The 22,447-nt window shown below is 46.8% G+C and overlaps 1 protein-coding gene and 1 long non-coding RNA gene across 10 annotated transcripts in view; one reads left to right on the top strand and one right to left on the bottom strand.

Annotated features, from left to right (window-relative positions):
• Positions 1-22,447, top strand: part of QRICH1 (glutamine rich 1) — a 70,829-nt gene that overhangs the window by 5,414 nt on the left and 42,968 nt on the right. For all 9 annotated transcript variants that reach the window (XM_077992704.1, XM_015130947.3, XM_015130949.3 and 6 more), the window contains one exon: positions 14,923-15,252. In XM_077992704.1, the coding sequence (XP_077848830.1) occupies positions 14,944-15,252 (309 nt within the window). In that variant the 5' untranslated portion in view covers positions 14,923-14,943. The remainder of the gene's footprint in view (positions 1-14,922; positions 15,253-22,447) is intronic.
• On the bottom strand, positions 7,308-11,811 carry LOC144339206 (uncharacterized). The gene is made up of 2 exons (XR_013413965.1): positions 10,792-11,811; positions 7,308-7,476 (listed from the first exon to the last, which is right to left on the bottom strand). It is a non-coding gene; the product is annotated as an uncharacterized LOC144339206 (long non-coding RNA).

Below are 22,447 nucleotides of genomic sequence, written 5' to 3'. Positions count from 1 at the left end.
GCGGGCAGATCACCTGAGATCAGGAGTTCCAGACCAGCCTGGCCAACATGGTGAAACCTCCTCTCTACTAAAAATACAAAAATTAGCAGGCATGGTGATGGGCGCCTGTAATCCCAACTACTCGGGAGGATGAGGCAGGAGAATCGTTTGAACCTGGGAGGCAGAGGTTGCAGTGAACTGAGACTGCGCCATTGCACTCCAGGCTAGGGGACAGAGCGAGAATGTGTTTCAAAAAAAAAAAAAAAAAAGAAGAAAAGAAAATAGAACCGTGATGAAAATGCCCCTAAACCAGGGACTCCTCTGGCATGGGGCAGATAAATGGCCTAATGGAATAACTTCTATCACAGCCGGGCGCGGTGGCTCAAGCCTGTAATCCGAGCACTTTGGGAGGCCGAGACGGGCGGATCACGAGGTCAAGAGATCGAGACCATCCTGGCTAACACAGTGAAACCCCGTCTCTACTAAAAAATACAAAAAAAAAAACTAACCGGGCGAGGTGGCGGGCGCCTGTAGTCCCATCTGCTCGGGAGGCTGAGGCAGGAGAATGGCATAAACCCGGGAGGCGGAGCTTGCAGTGAGCTGAGATCCGGCCACTGCACTCTAGCCTGGGCGACAGAGCGAGACTCCGTCTCAAAAAAAAAAAAAAGGCCGGGCGCGGTGGCTCAAGCCTGTAATCCCAGCACTTTGGGAGGCCGAGACGGGCGGATCACGAGGTCAGGAGATCAAGACCATCCTGGCTAACACGGTGAAACCCCATCTCTACTAAAAAATACAAAAAAAAACTAGCCGGGCGAGGTGGCGGGCGCCTGTAGTCCCAGCTACTCGGGAGGCTGAGGCAGGAGAATGGCGTAAACCCGGGAGGCGGAGCTTGCAGTGAGCTGAGATCCGGCCACTGCACTCCAGCCTGGGTGACAGAGCCAGACTCCCTCTCAAAAAAAAAAAAAAAAAACTTCTATCACAAACCCTGCAGTTGTCTAGTATCCTTAAAAATAGAAATAGGGGGCTGGGCGTGGTGACTCAAACCTGTAATCCCAGCACTTTGGGAGGCTGAGATGGGCGGATCACGAGGTCAGGAGATCGAGACCATCCTGGCTAACATGGTAAAACCCCATCTCTACTAAAAAAAATACAAAAAACTAGTTGGGCGTGGTGGCAGGCACCTGTAGTCCCAGCTACTCAGGAGGCTGAGGCAGGAGAATGGCATAAACCCGGGAGGTGGAGCTTGCAGTGAGCTGAGATCCTGCCACTGCACTCCAGCCTGGGCGACAGAGGGAGACTCCGTCTCAAAAAAAAAAAAAAAAAAAGAAATGGGGTGGAACACAGTGACTTGTGATTGCAATCCCAGCAGTTTGGGAGGCCAAGGTGGGAGGATTACTTGAGCCTAAGAGTTGGAGACCAGCCTGGGCAAGATAGCAAGACCCTGTTTCTGCAAAAAAATAAAAATAGCTAGTTGTGGTAGCATGGGCCTGTAGTCCCAGCTACTCGGAAGGCTGAGACAGGAGGATTGTTTGAGCCAGGAGTGTGAGGCTGCAGCGACCTGTGAACGTACCACTGCATTTTATCCTGGGTAATGGAGCAAGACCCTGTCTTATTTAAAAAAAAAAAAGACAAAAGGCTGGCTGCAGTGGTTCAGGGCATGTAATCCCAGCACTTTGGGAGGACTAGGGCGGCCGGATCACCTGAGTTCAGGAGCTCAAGAACAGCCTGACCAATATGGTGAAACCCCGATTCTACTAAAAATACAAAAAAAATTAGCTGGGCTTGGTGGTATGCGCCTGTAGTTCCTGCTACTCGGAAGGCTGAGGCAGGAGAACTGCTTGAACCCAGGAAGCGGAGGTTGCAGTGAACCGAGGTGGTGCCATTGCACTCCAGCCTGGGCAACAAAGTGAGACTCCATCTCAAAAAAATAAAAATACAAACAAACAAAATCCAGGCAAAAGAATAGAAATATGTCAGTCCTGGATGGGCACGGTAGCTCATGCTTGTAATCCCGGCACTTTGGGAGGCTGAGGCGGGTGGATCACGAGGTCAGGAGACTGAGACCATCCTGGCTAACACGGTGAAACTCTGTCTCTACTAAAAAATACAAAAAAAAAAAAAAAAAAAATTAGCTGGGCGTGGTAGCGGTCGCCCGTGGTCCCAGCTACGCGGGAGGCTGAGGCAGGAGACTGGCATGAACCTGGGAGGCGGAACTTGCAGTGAGCCGAGATTGTGCCACTGCACTCCAGTGCAGCTGAGATCATGCCACTGCATTCCAGCCTGGGTGACAGAGTGAGACTCTGTCTCCAAAAAAAAAAATAAAATGAATACATTCACATGGAAAAAAAAATCTATTTCCATTGTAAGGAGTCATATTTGTCATATAAACATATGGAGTTATTTCGAAGAAGCATGGAAGACATACTTCTTTTTTTTTTTGAGATGAGCCTCCACCTCCTGGGTTCAAGCAATTCTTCTGCCTCAGCCTCACGACTAGCTGGGACTACAGGCGTATGGTACCCTGCCTGGCTAATTTTCGTATTTTTAGTAGAGACGGGGTTTCACCCCTGTTGGCCAGGCTGGTCTTGAACTCCTGACCTCGTGATCTGCCCATCTTGATTTTCCAAAGTGCTGGGATTTACAGGCATGAGCCACTGCACCTCGCCTATTTTATTTTATTTATTTATTTATCTATTTATTTTTATTATTTTTTGAGACAGAGTCTTGTTCTGTTGCCCAGGCTGGAGTGCAGTGGTGCGATTTCGGTTTACTGCAACTTCTGTCTCCCAGGTTCACACCATTCTCCTGCCTCAGCCTCCCTAGTAGCTAGGACTACAGGCACCATACCTGGCTAATTTTCATATTTTTAGTAGAGATGGGGTTTCACCATATTAGCCAGGCTGGTCTCAAATTCCTGACCTTGTGATCTGCCTGCCTTGGCCTCCCAAACTGCTGGGATTACAGGCGTGAGCCACTGCGCCTGGCCTATTTTATTTTATTTTTTTTGAGACAGTTTTGCTCTTGTTGCCTGGGCTGGAGTGCAGTTGCGCAATCTCGGCTCACTGCAATCTCCGCCTGCTAGGTGCAAGCAATTCTCCTGCCTCCGCTTCCCGAGTAGCTGAGGTTACAAGTGCCCGCCACCATGCCTGGCTAATTTTTTTTTTTTTTTTTTTTTGAGACGGAGTCTCACTCTGCTGCCCAGGCTAGAGTGCAGTGGCCGGATCTCAGCTCACTGCAAGCTCCGCCTCCCGGGTTTACGCCATTCTCCTGCCTCAGCCTCCCGAGTAGCTGGGACTACAGGCGCCCGCCACGTCGCCCGGCTAGTTTTTTGTATTTTTTTAGTAGAGACGGGGTTTCACCGTGTTAGCCAGGATGGTCTCGATCTCCCGACCTCGTGATCCGCCCGTCTCGGCCTCCCAAAGTGCTGGGATTACAGGCTTGAGCCACCGTGCCCGGCCCGCCTGGCTAATTTTTGTGTTTTTGGTGGAGATAGGATTTCACCATGTTGGCCAGACTAGTCTTGAACTCCCAACCTCAGGTGATCTGCCCACCTCAGCCTCCCAAAGTGCTGGGGATTACAGGTGTTAGCCGCTGCACCAAGCCCCATGTGAATGTGTTCAAACTGGACTAAGCTATGAAGAGCCATTGTTGGAGTAGATGTGAACCTTGAGGGGCCTCAAAGCCTAAGGAAGAGGTAAGGTTCTGAGGCAGCTCAGACTTTCTTCTTTTAGTCCATCACGGATTGTTGACTCACTGCAGAGCCATACAGGGGGCCCAAAAGAGGTATCAGGGATAAGAAACCCAAGAAAGCGTGAGGATCTTCCCTTGGTACCTAAACGGAAAAAAGAAAAAAAATTTGCAAACAGACCTATAGAAATGTAATAGACTGTTGTTTTGGAGTAACCTTTGTCCATGGTACCATCTTATGTTCTAGTAATAAAATAATAAAAATAATAACTCATGTAGTGAAGAATTGCCATGCATCAGGCACTATGTTAAGCTCCAGTAGAAGGAAATACAGAGGAGCCAGGCGCAGTGGCTCACTCCTGTAATCCCAGCACTTTGGGAGGCCAAGGATCATGAGGTCAGGAGATGGAGACTGTCCTAACACGGTGAAAACCCGTGTCTACTAAAAATACAAAAAAATTAGCCAGGCATGGTGGTGGGCGCCTGTAGTCCCAGCTACTTGGGAGGCTGAGGCAGGAGAATGGTGTGAACCCGGGAGGCGGAGGTTGCAGTGAGCCCAGATCGGACCACTGCACTCCAGCCTGGGTGACAGCAAGACTCTGTCTCAAAACAGAGAAAGAAGGAAATACAGGGGAGATATCAGTGATGAATTTGAATTTATACCAGCAAAAATGTCTAGGGTCTGTTTAAGGGAGTGCTGGTTTTCCTTTATTTATTTATTTATTTTACAAAGCAGCTATATTTAAAAGCATTTAGAAGTAAATGCTTGTTTACAGACCTCATGCACCCCAAGAGCATTAGAGTATTTTCTGTTTTTGTTACTAGTCTCATCAGAGTCCCAGAAATTGGGAACACTCAAATATCTTCATGGCTGCATGTTTTTCAGAAATACTTTATTTAATATCTTGACTGTTTGTCACTAAGTCTTTTACTTGGAGCTAACTAAGAATCTTTTGTCTCTTTTAGAAATTTCTCTATTTATGTTTATTACAAAGGCTCAACTTTTGTGTTATGAGCAGCATCTTGAAGTTAAGTCTTCATTATTTTGTACAAGTTTTTGGTATTTTATCGTTTAGTTTTTCTTTTTTTGTTTTTTTTTTTTGAGATGGAGTTTCGCCGTTGTTGCCCAGGCAGGAGTGCGGTGGCATGGTCTTGGCTTACTGCAACCTCCGCCTCCCGGGTTCAAGCAATTCTCCTGTCTCAGCCTTCCGAGTAGCTGGGATTGCAGGCGCCCGCCACCACACCCAGCTCATTTTTTTTAGTATTTTTAGTAGAGACCGGGTTTCACCAGTTGGTTAGGCTGATTTCAAACTACTGACCTTGGGTGATCCACCCACCTTGGCCAAAGTGCTGGGATGATAGGCATGAGCCACGTCGTTCAGCTGGTTTAGTTTCTCTCAGATTTTGAAAGAAAATCATACTATGATCAACCAGAATTGTTTATGTGTCTGTTACCATTCCTGCACTATAGCCACTGTGTAGAAAAAGATGAGTTATTTATTTATCTATTCATTTTTTGAGATGGAGTCTCGCCCTGTCACCCAGGCTGAAGTGCAGTGGCACAATCTCACCTCCTGGGTTCATGCCATTCTTCTACCTCAGCCTCCCAAGTAGCTGAGACTACAGGCGCCCAACACCACACCTGGCTAGTTTTTTTGTATTTTTAGTAGAGATGGGGTTTCTTTTTTTTTTTTTTTTGAGACGGAGTCTCGCTCTGTCACCCAGGCTGGAGTGCAGTGGCACGATCTCGGCTCACTGCAAGCTCCGCCTCCTGGGTTTACGCCATTATCCCGCCTCAGCCTCCGGAGTAGCTGGGACTACAGGCGCCCGCCACCTCGCCCGGCTAGTTTTTTGTATTTTTAGTAGAGACGGGGTTTCACCGTGGTCTCGATCTCCTGACCTGGTGATCCGCCCGCCTCGGCCTCCCAAAGTGCTGGGATTACAGGCGTGAGCCACCGCGCCCGGCTGAGACGGGGTTTCACTGTGTTAGCCAGAATGGTCTCGATCTCCTGACCTGGTGATCCCCCCGCCTCAGTCTCCTAAAGTGCTGGGATTACAGGCGTGAGTCTTAGATTAATACAACTTGTGGAAAATTCAGAGGAGTATTAAACAGGAAGAAACTTAAATACTCTGGTTCCATCATCCAGGCATAACTACTGTTAGCATTCCTTTTTTTTGTTTTTTGTTTTTTGAGGCGGAGTCTCACTCTTTCCCCAGGCTGAAGTGCAGTGGCGCAATCTCAGCTCCCTGCAACCTCCGCCTCCTGGATTCAAGTGATTCTCCTGCCTCAGCCTCTAGAGTAGCTGGGATTATGGGTGGCTGCCACTATGCCCAATTAGTTTTTGTATTTTTAGTGGAGATGGGGTTTCACCATGGTGGCCAGGCTGGTCTCACAATCTTGGCTGGATGCTATGGCTCATGCCTGTAATCCTAGCACTTTGGGAGACCGATGCTGTGGATCGCTTGAGGTAAGGAGTTCAAGAACATCCTGACCAACATGGCGAAATCCCGTCTCTACTAAAATAAAAAATTAGCTGGGTATGGTGGCGGGTGCCTGTAATCCCAGGTACTTTGGAGGCTGAGGCAGGAGTATTGCTTGAACCCAGGAGGCGGAGGTTTCAGTGAACCAGGATCATGCAACTACACTCCAGCCTGGGCGACAGAGCAAGACTCTGTCTCAAAAAAAAAAAAAAAGAATTTAGGCTGGGCATAGTGGCTCACGCCTGTAATCTCAGCACTTTGGAAGGTGGAAGCAAGTGGATTACCTGAGGTTAAGAGTTCAAGACCAGCCTAACCAACATGGCGAAACCTCGTCTCTACTAAAAATACAAAAATTAGTCTGGTGTGGGCCGGGTGCAGTGGCTCACGCCTATAATGCCAGCACTTTGGGAGGCTGAGGCGGGTGGATCATGAGGTTAGGAGTTCAAGACCAGCCTGGCCAAGATGGTGAAACTTTGTCTCTACTAAAAATACAAAAATTAGCCAGGCATGATGGCAGGTGCCTGTAATCCCAGCTACTCAGGAGGCTGAGCCAGGAGAATCGTTTGAACCTGGGGGCGGAGGTTGCAGTGAGCCAAGTTCGTGCTACTGCACTCCAGCCTGGGTGACAGAGTGAGACTCCATCTCAAAAAAAGAAAAAAAATTTAGCCAGGTGTGGTGCTGCCCACCCGTAGTCCCAGCTACTCAGGAGACTCAGGCAAGAGAATTGCTTGAACCCGGGAAGCAGAGGTTGTGGTGAGCTGAGATCATGCCACTGCACTCCAGCCTGGGTGACAGAGTGAGACTCCATCTCAAAAAAAAAAAAAAATTAAGATAGTGATGGTTTCCCTATGTTGCCTAGACTGGTCTCAAACTTTTGGGCTCAAATGATCTTCTTGGGCTCAAATGATCATCAGCCTTCCAAAGCATTGGGGTTACAGGCTTGAGCCACCATGCCCAGCCTGTTAACTTAATTGCTTGCTTATTTACTTATTATCTATGAATAAATGATAGAGTCTCACTGTCACCCAGGCTGGAGTGCAGTGGCATGATAATAGCTCACTGCAGGCTCAAACTGCTGGGATCAAGCCATCCTTCCGCCTCGGCCTCCCAAGTAACTGGGACTACAGGTGATAGCCACCATGCTCAGCTTAGTATTGACATTTTCTTTTTTTTTTTTTTTTTTTTTTTTTTTTTTTTTTGAGACGGAGTCTCGCTGTGTCTCCCAGGCTGGAGTGCAGTGGCCGGATCTCGGCTCACTGCAAGCTCCGCCTCCCTGCAAGCTGCGCCTCCCGGGTTCACGCCATTCTCCCGCCTCAGCCTCCCAAGTAACTGGGACTACAGGCGCCCGCCACCACGCCCGCCTAGTTTTTTTTTGTATTTTTGGTAGAGACGGGGTTTCACCATGTTAGCCAGGATAGTCTCGATCTCCCGACCTCGTGATCCACCCGCCTTGGCCTCCCAAAGTGCTGGGATTACAGGCTTGAGCCACCGTGCCCGGCCAGTATTGACATTTTTCTAATGGTTTTATGGAATGTTTCCTACCTCAAGCTTGTTTGTCTTTTAAATTATTACTATTATTTCTAAGAGATAGGATCTCACTGTGGTGCCCAGGTTGGAATGCAGTGGCTGTCCACAGACAGGATCCTGCTACTGATCAGTACGGAAGTTTTGACCTGCTCCATTTCCAACTTGGGTCGGTTCACCCCTCCTTAGGCAACCTGGTGATTTCCTGCTCCCATGAAGTCACCATATTGATGCTGAACTTAGTGTGGACACCTGATTGACATAGCGTACTACAGCCCAGAACTCCTGGACTACTCAAGCAATCCTCCTGTTTCAGCCTTCTGGGTAGCCGAGACTGCAGGCATGCACCATCATCCCAGCCCCCTTCCCCCCACCTTTTTTTTTTGAGACAGAGTCTCACTCTGTCTCCAGGCTAGAGTTCAGTGGTGCGATCTTGGCTCACTGCAACCTCCACCTCCCAGGTTCAAGCGATTCTCCTGCCTCAGCCTCACGAGTAGCTGGGATTACAGGCATGCTCCACCATGCCCAGCTAATTTTGTATTTTTAGTAGAGACGGGGATTCTCCATGTTGGTCAGGCTGGTCTCAAACACCCAACCTCAGGTTATCTGCCTGCCTTGGCCCCGCAAAGTCCATGGTGTTAGGATTACAGACGTGAGCCACTGCACCCGGCCTTTGTTTGTTTGTTTGTTTGAGATGGAGTCTTGCTCTGTTGCCCAGGCTGGAGTGCAGTGGTGCAGTCTCGGCTCACTACAAGCTCCGCCTCCCAGGTTCACACCATTCTCCTGCCTCAGCCTCCCGAGTAGCTGGGACTACAGGCACCTGCCACCACGCCTGGCTTATTTTTTGTATTTGTATTTTGTATTAGCCAGGGTGGTCTCGATCTCCTGACCTAATGATCCACCCGCCTTGGCCTCCCAAAGTGCTGGGGTTACAGATGTGATCCACCGCGCCAGGCTTTTTTTTTTTTTTTTTTTTAATGAAAGGCTTAAAGAATGGATTTTGATGGTTTATAGCAAGTAACTTTTTGAAGCTTTTATATTTTCTGACAACCGAATATCTAGCTTATTTGCCTGTTTGCTCAGGAAATAAATTTGTATTTGGACTAGCATTTCTTATAGTAACTTTTTAAAGGTACTATTCTAGAAATACTGACTGGTAGGATTTATTTGGAGATGACATAGGCAGCAGAATGATTTTTATCATATCTTTGGAAACTTGATTGACAAAAAATACGTTCTGGACTTTGGTATGAAATGTTGTATTCTAAAACTAAAATATTGATTAAATAGAAGTTTTTTTCAGGCCGGGCGCGGTGGCTCAAGCCTGTAATCCCAGCACTCTGGGAGGCCGAGACGGGTGGATCACGAGGTCAGGAGATCGAGACCATCCTGGCTAACATGGTGAAACCCCGTCTCTACTAAAAAGTACAAAAAACTAGCCGGGCGAGGTGGCGGGCGCCTGTAGTCCCAGCTACTCGGGAGGCTGAGGCAGGAGAATGGCGTAAACCCGGGAGGCAGAGCTTGCAGTGAGCTGAGATCCAGCCACTGCACTCCAGCCTGGGCGACAGAGCGAGACTCCGTCTCAAAAAAAAAAAAAAGAAGTTTTTTTCACTTAGCTAAATGTTTGTCTAAAATAGAGGACATGTTGCTGGGGGCAGTGGCTCACGCCTCTAATCTTAGCACTTTGGGAGGGTGGGCAGATTGCTTGAGACGAGGAGTTTGGGACCAGCCTGGCTAACATAGCAAAACTCCATCTCCACTGAAAATACAAAAACTAGCCTGGTGTGGGGGCAGGTGTCTGTAATTCCAGCACTTTGGGAGGCCAAGACGGGCAGATTACAAGGTCAAGAGTTCGAGACCAGCTTAGTCAACATGGTGATACCCTGTCTCTACTAAAAATACAAAAATTTGGTGGGCATATTGGCGTGTGCCTGTAATCCCAGCTACTTGGGAGACTAAGGCAGGAGAATTGTTGGAACCTGGGAGACAGAGGTTACAGTGAGCAAAAATCATGCCACTGCACTCCTGGGCTACAGAGCAAGACTCTGTCTCCAAAAAAAAAAAAAAAAAAAAAAAAAAAAGAAGGCTTCGGCCAGGCATGGTGGCCTACGTCTGTAATCCCAGCACTTTGGGAGGCTGAGGTGGGCAGATAGATCTCTTGAGCCCAGGAGTTTGAGAACAACGTGGGCAACATGGCAAAACCCTGTCTCTGCAACAAATACAATAATTAGCTGGGCATGGTGGCACATGCCTGTAGTCCCAGCTGCTTGGGCGGCTGAGGTGGGAGGATCGATAGTGCCCAGGAGGTTGAGGTTGCAGTAAGCCAAGATTTTATACCACTGCACTCCATCCTGGGCGATAGAATAAGACCTTGTCTCAAGAAACCCACAACAGAAAATCGGGGGTGTGGAACTTTAATTTCCTGATCTTACATAGAACTCCATAGATACTCCAATTTTTTTGTTTTTTAAGACGGAATCTCACTCTGTTGCCTAGGCTGGAGGGCAATGGTGCAGTTTCAGCTAACTGCAACCTCCATCTCCTGGGTTCAAGTGATTCTCCTGTCTCAGCCTCCTGAGTAGCTGGGATTACAGGCATGTGCCATCATGCCTGGCTAATTTTTATATTTTTAGTAGAGGCAGGATTTCACCATGTTGGCCAGGCTATTCTCGATCTCCTCCTGCCCTCAGGTGATCCACCTGGCTCAGCCTCCCAAAAAGTGCTGGCATTAGAGGCCTGAGCCACTGCACCTAGGCAATACTCTAAAAGTGAGTCTACAAGTAGAGGCATAAAGGTATGATGTGATTGGTAGGGTTTGGTGAGAGGAGGGTGATTTTTAGTTTTTTATGTATAATTTGTTTAGGCTTTTTTTTTTTTTTTTTTTTTGAGATGGAGTTTTACTCTCGTTGCCCAGACTGGAGTGCAATGGCATGATCAAGAACCAGAGGTCAAAGCATACTTAGCTGCTTTTACTTTTTATTTTATATCTTTTTTTTTTTTTTTTTTTTTGAGACAGTCTGGCTCTGTCACCCAAGCTGGAGTGCAATGGCGTGATCTCGGCTCACTGCAAGTTCTGCCTCCCAGGTTCACACCTTTCTCCTGCCTCAGCCTCCCGAGTACCTTGGACTACAGGCACCTGCCACCACGCCCGGTTAATTTTTCTATTTTTAGTAGAGATGGGGTTTCACCGTGTTAGCCAGGATGGTCTCGATCTCCTGACCTTGTGATCCGCCCGCCTGGGCCTCCCAAAGTGCTGGGATTACAGGAGTGAGCCACCGTGCCCGGCCTTATTTTATATCTTTTTATACTATTAGAACAGTTTTTCTTAGTTAAGTTTCATATCCCTTTCCCCAACCCCTGAATAAACCTCCAAAAACAAAACAAAAACTAGGTGGAATTCTATACTGAGTACTGTAGAAAGCTTGTTTCTAGTAAGAAAAGTTGGTGAAATTATCTTTTACACTTAATATCAGACTTGAGGTGAGGTTTAAGCTGCCCCTTCTGAGTTTCTGAAACTTGAAAGACAAGAGTGAGGAGAAATAGGGTTACTAGGAGGATCATAGACACTGGCTTTACTAGGCAATAGTCATGAAGGTTTTTCAGTTCTGTAAACTTTGTTTGCGGTGTTTTGTTTTTTTTCTTTTTTTTTTTTAAATTATTTTTTGTTGTTTTTTTGTTTTGTTTGATTTTGAATTCCCATCTACTCCATCGGGAAACAGTGTTTCTTTGTATTGGTGTTTACTCATTTGTCTTTTCCCAGACTTGAGACAAAAAAAGGTTTTTGCTGCATGCAAAAACTTTACTTTTGTACCTTAAAAAAAAGAAAATTGCTTTTTGTAGTAGCTTTGACAGTTTTATCAATCTCAGTATATTATGTAAATACAACTGACAGTTGAAGAAAATACATTTTAGGAAATGTAAATTCCAACTGACCTGCTGCTCTTTTGTAATGAAGGTGAAAAACTGAAATTATGTACCAGCATGGTAGAGGACCTGTTAATGGCTGCTCACAAAATCTCTCCTTTGTCCCCTTTTGAGCAGAAGGGTATGTGTGATTAGATATTAGAATTTCATAACTTTGTAATGTTACCAGATCTTTATTATGAAAGATGCCTGTTTTTTTTTAGGTAGAGTGTCACTCTGGTGCCCAAGCTGGAGTGCAGTGGCACAATCTTGGCTCACTGCAACCTCTGCCTCCTGGACTCAAGCAATTCTCCCGCCTCGGCCTCCTGAGTAGCTGGTATTACAGGTGCCTGCTACCACGCCTGGCTAATTTTTGTATTTTTAGTAGAGACAGGGTTTCACTTTGTTGGCCAGGCTGGTCTTGAACTCCTGACCTCAGGTGATCTGCCCACCTTGGCCTCCCAAAGTGTTGGGATTACAGGTGTGAGCCACCGCACCTGGCTGAAAGATGCCTTCTTAAGGAAATCCCTACTGTGATGCTGTTAACAAAGGGGAACTTTGATACATTCTGTGCAAGTGTGGCAAATGAGTGCTTTCCGATCACCTAAGCCAAGTAGCCTTCTCTGAATCTGTAGTTAGGCAAAGTGTGTTTGGCTTGATGCTCTCCTTCTGTGTGACGTGGACATCGACAACTTTTTTATTATTTTATTTTATTATTAGTATTTTTTTACAGATGAAGGTCTCTCTAGGTTTCCCAGCTCAAAGACCTGGGCTCAAGCAATCCTCCCGCCTCAGCCTCCTGAGTAGCTGAGACTACATATGTGCACCACTGTGACCAGCTGATAACTTAATTTTTTTTTTTTTTTTTTTGAGACGGAGTCTCGCTGTGTCACCCAGGCTGGAGTGCAGTGGCGCGATCTCGGCTCACTGCAAGCTCTGCCTCCCGGGTTCACACCATTCTCCCGCCTCAGCCTCCGAGTAGCTGGGACTACAGGCACCCGCCACCACGCCCGGCTAGTTTTTTGTATTTTTAGTAGAGACGGGGTTTCACCATGTTAGCCAGGATGGTCTCGATCTCCTGACCTCGTGATCCACCCGCCTCGGCCTCCCAAAGTGCTGGGATTACAGGCTTGAGCCACCGCGCCTGGCCTTTTTTTTTTTTTTTTTTTAAGACAGAGTTATGCTCTGTCGCCTAGGCTGGAGTGCATTGGAGTGATCTTGGCTCTCTGCAGCCTAGATCTTTGGACTCAAGCAATCCTTCCACCTTAGCCTCCCTAGTAGCTGGGACTACAGGTGCATGCCACCACACCCAGTTAATTTTTGTATTTTTTTGTAGAGATGGAGTTTCTCCATGTTGCCCAGGCTGAGGTGGAAGGATTGCTTGAGTCCATGAAGCTATGGATATTACAGAGAGAATCGGGTGGCTCACGCCTATAATCCCAGCACTTTGGGAGGCCAAGGCGGGCAGATCACCTGAAGTCAGGAGTTTGAGACCAGCCGGGCCAACACGGCGAAACCCAGTCTCTACTAAAAATACATAAATTAGCTGGGCATGGTGGTGGGCGCCTGTAGTCCCAGCTACTTGGGAGGCTGAGGCAGGAAAATCACTTGAACCTGGGAGGGTGCAGTGAGCCGAGATCGTGCCACTGCACTCTAGCCTGGGTGACAGAGGGAGACTCCATCTGGAAAAAAAAAAAAGGCTGGGCGTGGTGGTTCATGCCTGTAATCCCAGCACTTTGGGAGGCCGAGGCAGTCAGATCACGAGGTCAGGAGATCGAGACCATCCTGGCTAAGATGGCGAAACCCCGTCTCTACTAAAAATACAAAAAAATTAACTGGATGTGGTGGCGGGTGCCTGTAGTCCCAGCTACTCGAGAGGCTGAGGCAGGATAATGGGGTGAACCCAGGAGGTGGAGCTTACAGTGAGCTGAGATTGTGCCACTGCACTCCAGCCTGGACAACAGAATGAGACTCTGTCTCAAAAAAAAAAGGAAAAAAATCATAATTTTTCCTGTTCCACATTGAATTTCAAATGTAGCAGGTATATATGAAGCAACTAACATGGGTGAGCTGTTCGGAGAGAACCAGGACATAGTCTTGTCTGCCAAGAATTTAGAGCCTAGGTAGAAGAAAGGAGATGCTTAACCCACATATTTTATATCTGTAACGTAAGGTAGAGCATCTGGTCAGTCTAGTATATCTGGCCTGATTGCTCAAGGGAACAAATCACCTTTCCAGACATTCAGAATTATCGGAGAATCCTTTTTGGCAAAAACGTTTGCTTGGTTTCTGTTACTCTTTCATCCTGCTGCTACTTTTATTCTGAAGGTCTGGCTGATCAAGGGAGGATGGTACAAAGGTAGCAGCGACAGGGGTCAGCAGTCCACAGATTGCACACTTGTCCCTCAGGTAATGAGAGTTAACTGTCTACATCTGCAGGTTAATTCTTAAGGTAAATAAATACCTGATGAAAACTTATAGAATTTATTTCTGAATTTTAGTAGTGACCTGGATATTTAAAGCACTATATACCTTTTTTTCCCAGAATTATTTTAATAGTATTAGTTACATTTATGTAGTACTATCTATGTGTTAGGTGATTTTCTAAATGCCTTATTAAATCCTCATGTCAACTGTGAGGTAAGTACTATTGTATCCCCATTTTACTCACAAGAAAACTAAGGTTAATTGACTTTTCTAGAGTTAAATAATGAAGGAAACATAAAGTTGGGATTTGAACCCAGGTAGCTCGGCTCCAGAGTCCGTGCTCTTAACTAATAAGCTGTGTTGCAAAAGAATGTGAGCAGCATATGGCAAAATAGGATTTTTGGTTTTTCTGATGGGAGATGAAGAACATATCCTCTGCCTCTTGTGTCTTGCCACAACTAGGTGGCATACCTATCTCTGCTATAGGAAATGCTTGGAAATAAAACATATCCATAGGAATCCCTGCCCCTGGCTTCTTCCTCCTTGCTTGGTGTCCTCTCTGTGATGGTCACAGAGCAGTTTTGCATGTGACATTTACTGTCCAGTGCTTGGTTCTGCACAGAAGATGGGATTGACCTAGTGCTAGGTGGGAAATGTGTTTTCAGCCTGTTTCATCCAGTATTGTGAAGCATGTGTTTGTTTTTTGTTTTCAGTGTGATAGTTTTATTTAAGAAATATTAATGGAAATAATTTTCAAACATCCATTAATTGAAAAAATCAGGTGGTATAATAAAACTTTATTTTTTTATTGTATATGTATACAGCTGCCCTGAATATATTCCAGTCTTGTGCAAGGGTAATTGTTTCTGGGCATTTCCTGCTAAAAACAGTAACATAATTTTGACTTCTGTTTATTTCTAGGAACCCTAAGGACTCTGCAATATGAATAATTCCCTGGAGAACACCATCTCCTTTGAAGAGTACATCCGAGTAAAGGCACGGTCTGTCCCGCAACACAGGATGAAGGAATTTCTGGACTCACTGGCCTCTAAGGGGCCAGAAGCCCTTCAGGAGTTCCAGCAGACAGCCACCACTACCATGGTGTACCAACAGGGTGGGAACTGCATATACACAGACAGCACTGAAGTGGCTGGGTCTTTGCTTGAACTTGCCTGTCCAGTCACCACCAGTGTTCAGCCACAAACCCAGCAAGAACAGCAGATCCAGGTTCAGCAGCCACAGCAGGTTCAGGTATATGGGAAATGCTGAGGTGTAGCCTGTTTAATGTACTTTATTTGTTGTCAGTGTTTTAGTTAGTGGGATCATCACATGTGTATGGATGTTACAGGTTATTTTCATTAAGGGGGGACTCTGAAACTATTTAACACTAAGATTTTCAAAGTTAATGTGAACTAAAAATTTTTTCCTCTTTCTTTAAGTTTTTGTTTTTTTTTTTTTTTAAAAAACAAACCCCAGTGTCAAGGGCTGACTTTGAATAGATTGCAGCCAGGGATATGCTTAGCTACCTAGGAAACCCCAACCCAGAAGCAGGTCATCTATGAATGGTTTAGCATCAGGTTCAATGTGCCTCGCGTGATGAGTGAGGAGGCGACCACCTTTCTGGCAGCACCCCTTTTCCCAGGATGAGGGGCTCTCTGCACCGGAACCCGTTCCGGGCACATGACCCCACTGGCGGCGATGTCAGTGATGGTGGGGGACTGGCTTTCCAAGGCCGACCAACACTCTGTGGTGCTGCCATGTCATTGTACCTGGGTTGTTTTATTTCTTTGTTTCTTCTTTTTTTGAGATGGAGTCTTGCACTGTGGCCCTGGATGGATTCTCCTGCCCCCACCTCCTGAGTAGCTGGGATTCCTGGTGCCCGCCAACACACCCGGCTAATTTTTTATACTTTTAATAGAGATAGGGGTTTCACTATGTTGGCCAGGCTGGTCTTGAACTCCTGACCTCGTGATCCGCCTGCCTCCTCAACCCAAAGTGCTGGGATTACAGGCATGAGCCACTGCACCCAGCCACACCTGGGTTGGTTTTTTTTTTTTTTTTTTTGAGACAGAGTCTCATTCTGTCACCCAGGCTGGAGTGCAGTGGTGCATTCTTGCCTCCGCCTCCTGGGTTCAAGCTATTTTCACGCCTCAGCCTCCCAAGTAGCTGGGACTACAGGTGTGCGCTACCACCCTCAGCAATTTTTTTTGTATTTTTAATAGAGGCTGGGTTTCCCCATGTTGGGCTTGAACTCCTGACCTCAAGAGATCTGCCTGCCTCCTCGGCCTCCCAAAGTGCTGAGGTTACAGGCATGAGCCACCATGCCCAGCGTTTTTTTTTTTCTTTCTTTTTAAATGGAGTTTCGCTCTTGTTATCCAGGCTACTAGAGTGCAATGGCGCGATCGTGGCTCACTGCAACCTCCACCTCTCGAGTTCAAACGATTTTCCTGCCTTAGCTTCCCGAGTAGCTGGGATTACAAACATGCACCACCAAGCCTGGCTAATTTTTTGTATTTTTAGTAGAGACGGGGTTTCACCATGTTAGCCAGCATGGTCTTGATCTCCTGACCTCATGATCCGCCCACCTCGGCCTCCCAAAATTCTGGGATTACAGGCGTGAGCCATGGCACCCGGCTGAGGCTTCCTTTCTATTTGTGTCTTCCTGAGTAGAGACAGAACACAGGAGGGTTGGTCTTGACTCATTACTGATAGTGTGACATTTGAAATTAATTTAAAAATGGAAAGGCTGATGTATTTCAGTGATCTTCATTAACTTGTGTGATTCCGTAACTCAGATTACCTATAGATTTCTAGGTTTGTGTTTGTTGTTTGTAAGCCACAAAATGGCCAAGTGCATTTGTGGATGCCTGTAATCTCAGCATTTTGGGATGCCAAGGCGGGCGGATCATTGAGTCCAGAAGTTTGAGGCCAGCCTGGGCAATATGGCAAAACCCCGTCTCTACAGAAAATAAAAAAAATAACCCAGGCATGGTGGTATGTACTTGTAGTCCCAGTTACTTGGGAAGCTGAGGTGGGAGGATTGCTTGAGCCCAGGAGGTCAAAACCCGCCTGGGCAACACGGTGAAACCCTGTTTCTACCAAAAATAGAAAAAATTAGCTGGGCGTGGTGATGCACGCCTGTGGTCTTAGCTACTTGAGAGGCTGAGGTGGGAGAATCCCTTGAGCCTGGGAGGTGGAGGTTGCAGTGACCTGAGTGATCATGCCACTGCACTCCAGCCTGGGTGACAGAGTGAGATCCCATCTCAAAAAACAAAAAGAATAAAAATTGTAAGGCACAAAAAAATAATGCTAATGGATGATAAGCTTTCTGAAAGAGGAGAAACTACTACATTTGTTGAGAAGATAAAATGTTCTCCTTTAGTTTTTTGAGACAGAGTCCCACTCTGTCATCCAGGCTGGAGTGCAGTGGCGTGATCTCAGCTCACTGCAACCTCTGCCTCCTGGGTTCAAGCGATTCTCCTGCCTCAACCTCCTGAGTAGGTGGGATTCCAGGCGCCTGCCACTGTGCTGGCTAATTTTTGTATTTTTAGTAGAGACGGGGTTTCACCATGTTGGTCAGTCTGGTCTTAAACTTCTGACCTCAGGTGATCTGGCCTTGGCCTCCCAAAGTGCTGGGATTACAGGCGTGATCCACCGCATCCAGCCAGAGTTTTCCTCTTTAGAGGTCTTTATGTTAGACAACAGGCTCCTCCAGTTGCAAATCCAGTTTTCTTGCCTTTGTCTATTAGGGTCGAATTTCATTGTATTCTGGATGTTTTTTTCACACTAAGAAGACAGGCTCTGCCTCCCGGCCACTGCACTCTAGCCTGGGCAACAGAGCGAGACTCCGTCTCAAAAAAAAAAAAAAAAAAGAAGACAGGAAAGGAACTGGAACGTGCTGGAGAGGCAGGAGTATGGAGAGGTGGGCCTGGTGAGATAGAAGGTTTTCTTTTCCTTTGTATTTTGTTTTTGTTTTTTTAGAGACAGGATTTCACTTGCCCAGGCAGGAGTGCTGTGGCATGATCATGGCTCACTGCAGCCTTGACCTCCTGGGCTCAGGTGATGCTCCCACCTCAGCCTCCCGATTAGCTGGGACTACAGGTTCGTGCCACCATGCTCAGCTAATTTTTTCATTTTTGGTAGAGATGGGCTCTCGTCATGTTGCTCAGGCTGGTGTTGAACTCTTGGCCTCCAGCAGTCCTCATGGCTGAGCCTCCTAAAGTGCTGGGATTACAGACATGAGCCACTGTTCCCAACTGAAGTAGGTTTCACTGTAGCCCCTCAAAAATGCAGCTGAGTATATTGGAAGGACATAGCCTCTCAAGCTTCGGTACTGGGTTTAAATTTGACTTGACCACTCAATTATTGACATGAGCTTAATCTTTACCTCCGGTTTGTTCATCAGTTGAATAGGGATAATACCATTTAATGAGACTGAACCAGATAATAAAGTATCTGGCATATGAAGAGATTTTTTTTGTTTTTTGGAGACAGGGTCTCATTCTGTCACCTAGGTTTGAGTGCAGTGGTGTGATCTTGGCTCACTGCAACCTCAGCCTCCCAGGCTCAAGCTATCCTCCCACCTCAGCTTCCCAAGTACATGGGACCACAGGTGCACACCACCAACGCCTGGCTAATTTTTTGTATTTTTGATAGAAACAGAATTTCACCATGTTGTCCAGGCTGAGATTTACTCTCTTTTTTTTAAGATGGAGTCTCACTCTGTCACCCAAGCTGGAGTGCAATGGCACGATCTCGGCTCACTTGCAAGCTCCACTTCCTGGGTTCACGCCATTCTCCTGCCTCAGCCTCCCGAGTAGCTGGGACTACAGGCACCCACCACCACGCCCAGCTAATTTCTTATATTTTTTGTAGAGACGGGGGTTTTACTGTGTTAGCCAGGATGGTCTCGATCTCCTGACTTCATGATCGGCCCGCCTCTGCCTCCCAAAGTGCTGGGATTACAGGTGTGAGTCACCGTGGCTGGCCTCTTTTATTTTTATATTTATTTACTTATTTTTTGAGATAGAGCCTCACTCTATTGCCCAGACTGGAATGCAGTGGCACGATCTTGTTTCACTACAACCTGCATCTCTGGGGGTTCAAGCTGGCACGCCCAGCTAATTTTTGTATTTTTAGTAGAGATGGGGTTTCACCATGTTGGCCAGGATGGTCTTGAACTCCTGACCTTAAGTGATTTGCCCACCTCGGCCTCCCAAAGTGCTGAGATTATAGGCATGAGCCACCACACCCAGCCTTGTTTTGTCTTTGTAAAGAAGAAAAAGTACAGGAAAGGTAAGTAAAAGAAGGCTGGCCCAGGTATGGTGGCTCACACCTATAATTCCAGCACTTTGGGAGGCTGAGGTGAGTGGATTCCTTGAGCCTAGGAGTTTGAGGCCAGCCTGCGCAAGATGGCGAAATCCTGTGTGTAAAAAAGTACAAAAATTAACTAGTTGTGATGGCTCGCTCATGTGGTCCCAGGTACTCAGGAGGCTAAAGTGGGAGGATCACCTAAACCTGGGAGGTCATGGTTGCAGTGAGCTGTGATTGTGCCACTGCACTCCAGCCTTTTACACTAAGGACAGGAAAGGGACTGGATTGAGACACTGTCTCAAAAAAAAGGAGAAAAGAAGACTGATTTTTTTTTTTTTTTTTTTTTTTTTTTTGAGACGGAGTCTCGCTCTGTAGCCCGGTCTGGAGTGCAGTGGCCAGATCTCAACTCACTGCAAGCTCCGCCTCCCGGGTTTATGCCATTCTCCTGCCTCAGCCTCCCGAGTAGCTGGGACTACAGGTGCCCGCCACCACGCCCGGCTAGTTTTTTGTATTTTTTAGTAGAGACGGGGTTTCACGGTGTTCGCCAGGATGGTCTCGATCTCCTGACCTCGTGATCCGTCCGTCTCGGCCTCCCAAAGTGCTGGGATTACAGGCTTGAGCCACCGCGCCCGGCCGAAGACTGATTTTCTGGCTCAAATTATTCTGCTGTTATTTACACCTTTGATCTCCTCTTTCTTACCACAGCCGGCCAATTTTTGTACTTTTTTTTAGTGGAGATGGGGTTTCATTTGCCATGTTGGACAGACTGGTCTTGAACTCCTGACCCTAAGCAATTCACTTGCCTCAGCCTCCCAAAGTTCTGGGATTACAGGCGTGAGCCATCGTACCTGGCCACTAGGCTAGTCTTGGGATTCCTGAGTTCAAGTGAGCCACCCACTTTGTGGGTGTTTGGATTACAAAGTGTTTGAATTATAGGCACAAGCCATTACACCTGGCCCTGCTTTCTTATAAGGTTAAAGAGTTTGGGGCCAGGTGCGGTGGCTCAGCCTGTAATCCCAGCACTTTGGGAGGCCAAGGTGGACGGATCACGAGGTCAGGAGATAGAGACCATCCTGACTAACACGGTGAAACCCCGTGTCTACTAAAAATACAAAAAATTAGCTGGGTGTGGTGGCGGGCACCTGTAGTCCCAGCTACTCGGGAGGCTGAGGCAGGAGAATGGCGTGAACCCGGGAGGTGGAGCTTGCAGAGAGCCGAGGTCACGCCACTGCACTCCAGCCTGGGCAACGGAGCGAGAGTCTGTCCCCCCAAAAAAAAAAAGAGACAGTGAGTTTGGGGATTCAAGTTTGGAGTGATTTTTGAGACTTTATGTTCAAGATAAACTGATCAGTGCTTGAACTTGGGAGGCAGAGGTTGCAGTGAATCGAGATCGTGCCACTGCACCACAGCCTGGATGACAGAGCAGACTCTGTCTCAGAAAAAAGAAAAGCCACTAACCGAGATCAGTAACATCGTCTTTCTCCCTAAACTCTATGTAAATGAAAGAAGAAACATAAATATAATGACATCCATGAGACAGATTCACTGTGATAGAATCATAAGAATATGTTTTCCCTAAGTGACTAAAAAGATGCTTTTAAAAAATAAAAAATTCTAGCCAGGCCAGGCCTGGTGGCTCACACTTGTAATCCCAGATGTTTGGGAAGCTGAAGTATGTAGATGACTTGAGCCCGGGAGTTTGAGACCAGGCTGGGAAACACAAAACAGAAAAACACAAAAATTAGTTGAGCATGGTGGTGTGCACTTGTAGTCCCAGCTACTCAGAAGGCAGAGCAACCTTGGGCCTAGGAGTCCGAAGTAGCAGTGAGCTGTGATCACGCCGCTGCACTCCATCCTGGGCAAAAGTGAAAGACCCTGTCTCTATAAAAAACAGAACAACAAAGCATTTTTAAGAGTGCTGGATTAAATGAATACCATTTAAAAACTACTAAACCTAAGAAATTGATAAAAGAGTATAAGTAGACAGAATTAGGTGATGAAAGGCCAGGTGTGGTGGCTCATGCTTATTATCCCAGCACCTTGGGGAGGGCGAGGCGGGCGGATCACCTGAGGTCAGGAGTTTGAGATCAGCCTGGCCAACATGGTGAAACCTCATCTCTGCTAAAAACACTAAAATTAGCTGGGCATGTTGGCAGGCGCCTGTAGTCCCAGCTACTCGGAGGCTAAGGCAGGAGAATTGCTTGAACCTGGGAAGCCGAGGTTGCAGTGAGCTGAGATCACGCCATTGCACTCCAGACTGGGCAACAAGAGTGAAACTGTCTCAAAAAGAAAAAAAAAAATTTGGTGACGAATACATGTAGGAAAGAACTTTTGGGGAAAGTGGGGCAGTTCTTAGAGTGCCCTAAGCTGAGAAGTAGAGGATACACAGAGTAGAAGTCCACTGGGGTAGCTTTAGAACTAAAGGTTGGGAATTGACTAGAGACTTCAAAACATACACATAAACATATGTATACTTGGAGCTCACATTAGCTTGATGAGCAAGTTAGAGATACATTAGTTTGATGATAATTGTTACTGCCCTTTTGGGTACGAATCATAGGCTGGGTGCAGTGACTCATACCTGTAATCTCAACACTTTGGGAGACTGAGGCAGGAGGATCGTTTGAGTTCAGGAATTCAAGACCAGCCTGGGCAACATAGTGAGACCTTATCTCTACTAAAAATAAAATTAGCTGGGTGTAGTGGTATACACCTGTAATCCCAGCTGCTGAAGAGGCTGAGGTGGAAGGGTAGCTTGAGAATAGTTTATTTCCAAAAAAAAAAATTTTTCCCCTCATGGATCTGTATTTTAGCTAACCTTTTAGAGTGCTCTTTGTGGTCCCTTCGCCCACACAGGTTATCAACTGTTAATGCAAGTTGTAAGTGTAATTGGAGGAAACGTCCTTTTTTTCTTTAAAAAATAATTTTTGGCTGGGCGTGGTGGCTCATGCCTCTAATTCCAGCACTTTGGTAGGCCGAGGTGGGTGGATCACAAGGGCAGGAGTTCAAGATCAGCCTGGCCAAGATGGTGAAACCCTGTCTCTACTAAAAATGCAAAAAAGTAGCCGGGCATGGTGGTAAGTACCTGTAATCCCAGCTACTCAGGAGGCTAAGGCAAAGAACTGCTTGAACC

The sequence above is a fragment of the Macaca mulatta genome, chromosome 2, assembly GCF_049350105.2.
Source record: "Macaca mulatta isolate MMU2019108-1 chromosome 2, T2T-MMU8v2.0, whole genome shotgun sequence".
In the NCBI taxonomy this organism is placed as follows: domain Eukaryota; kingdom Metazoa; phylum Chordata; class Mammalia; order Primates; family Cercopithecidae; genus Macaca; species Macaca mulatta.
This window is presented reverse-complemented; position numbering and strand designations above follow the sequence as displayed.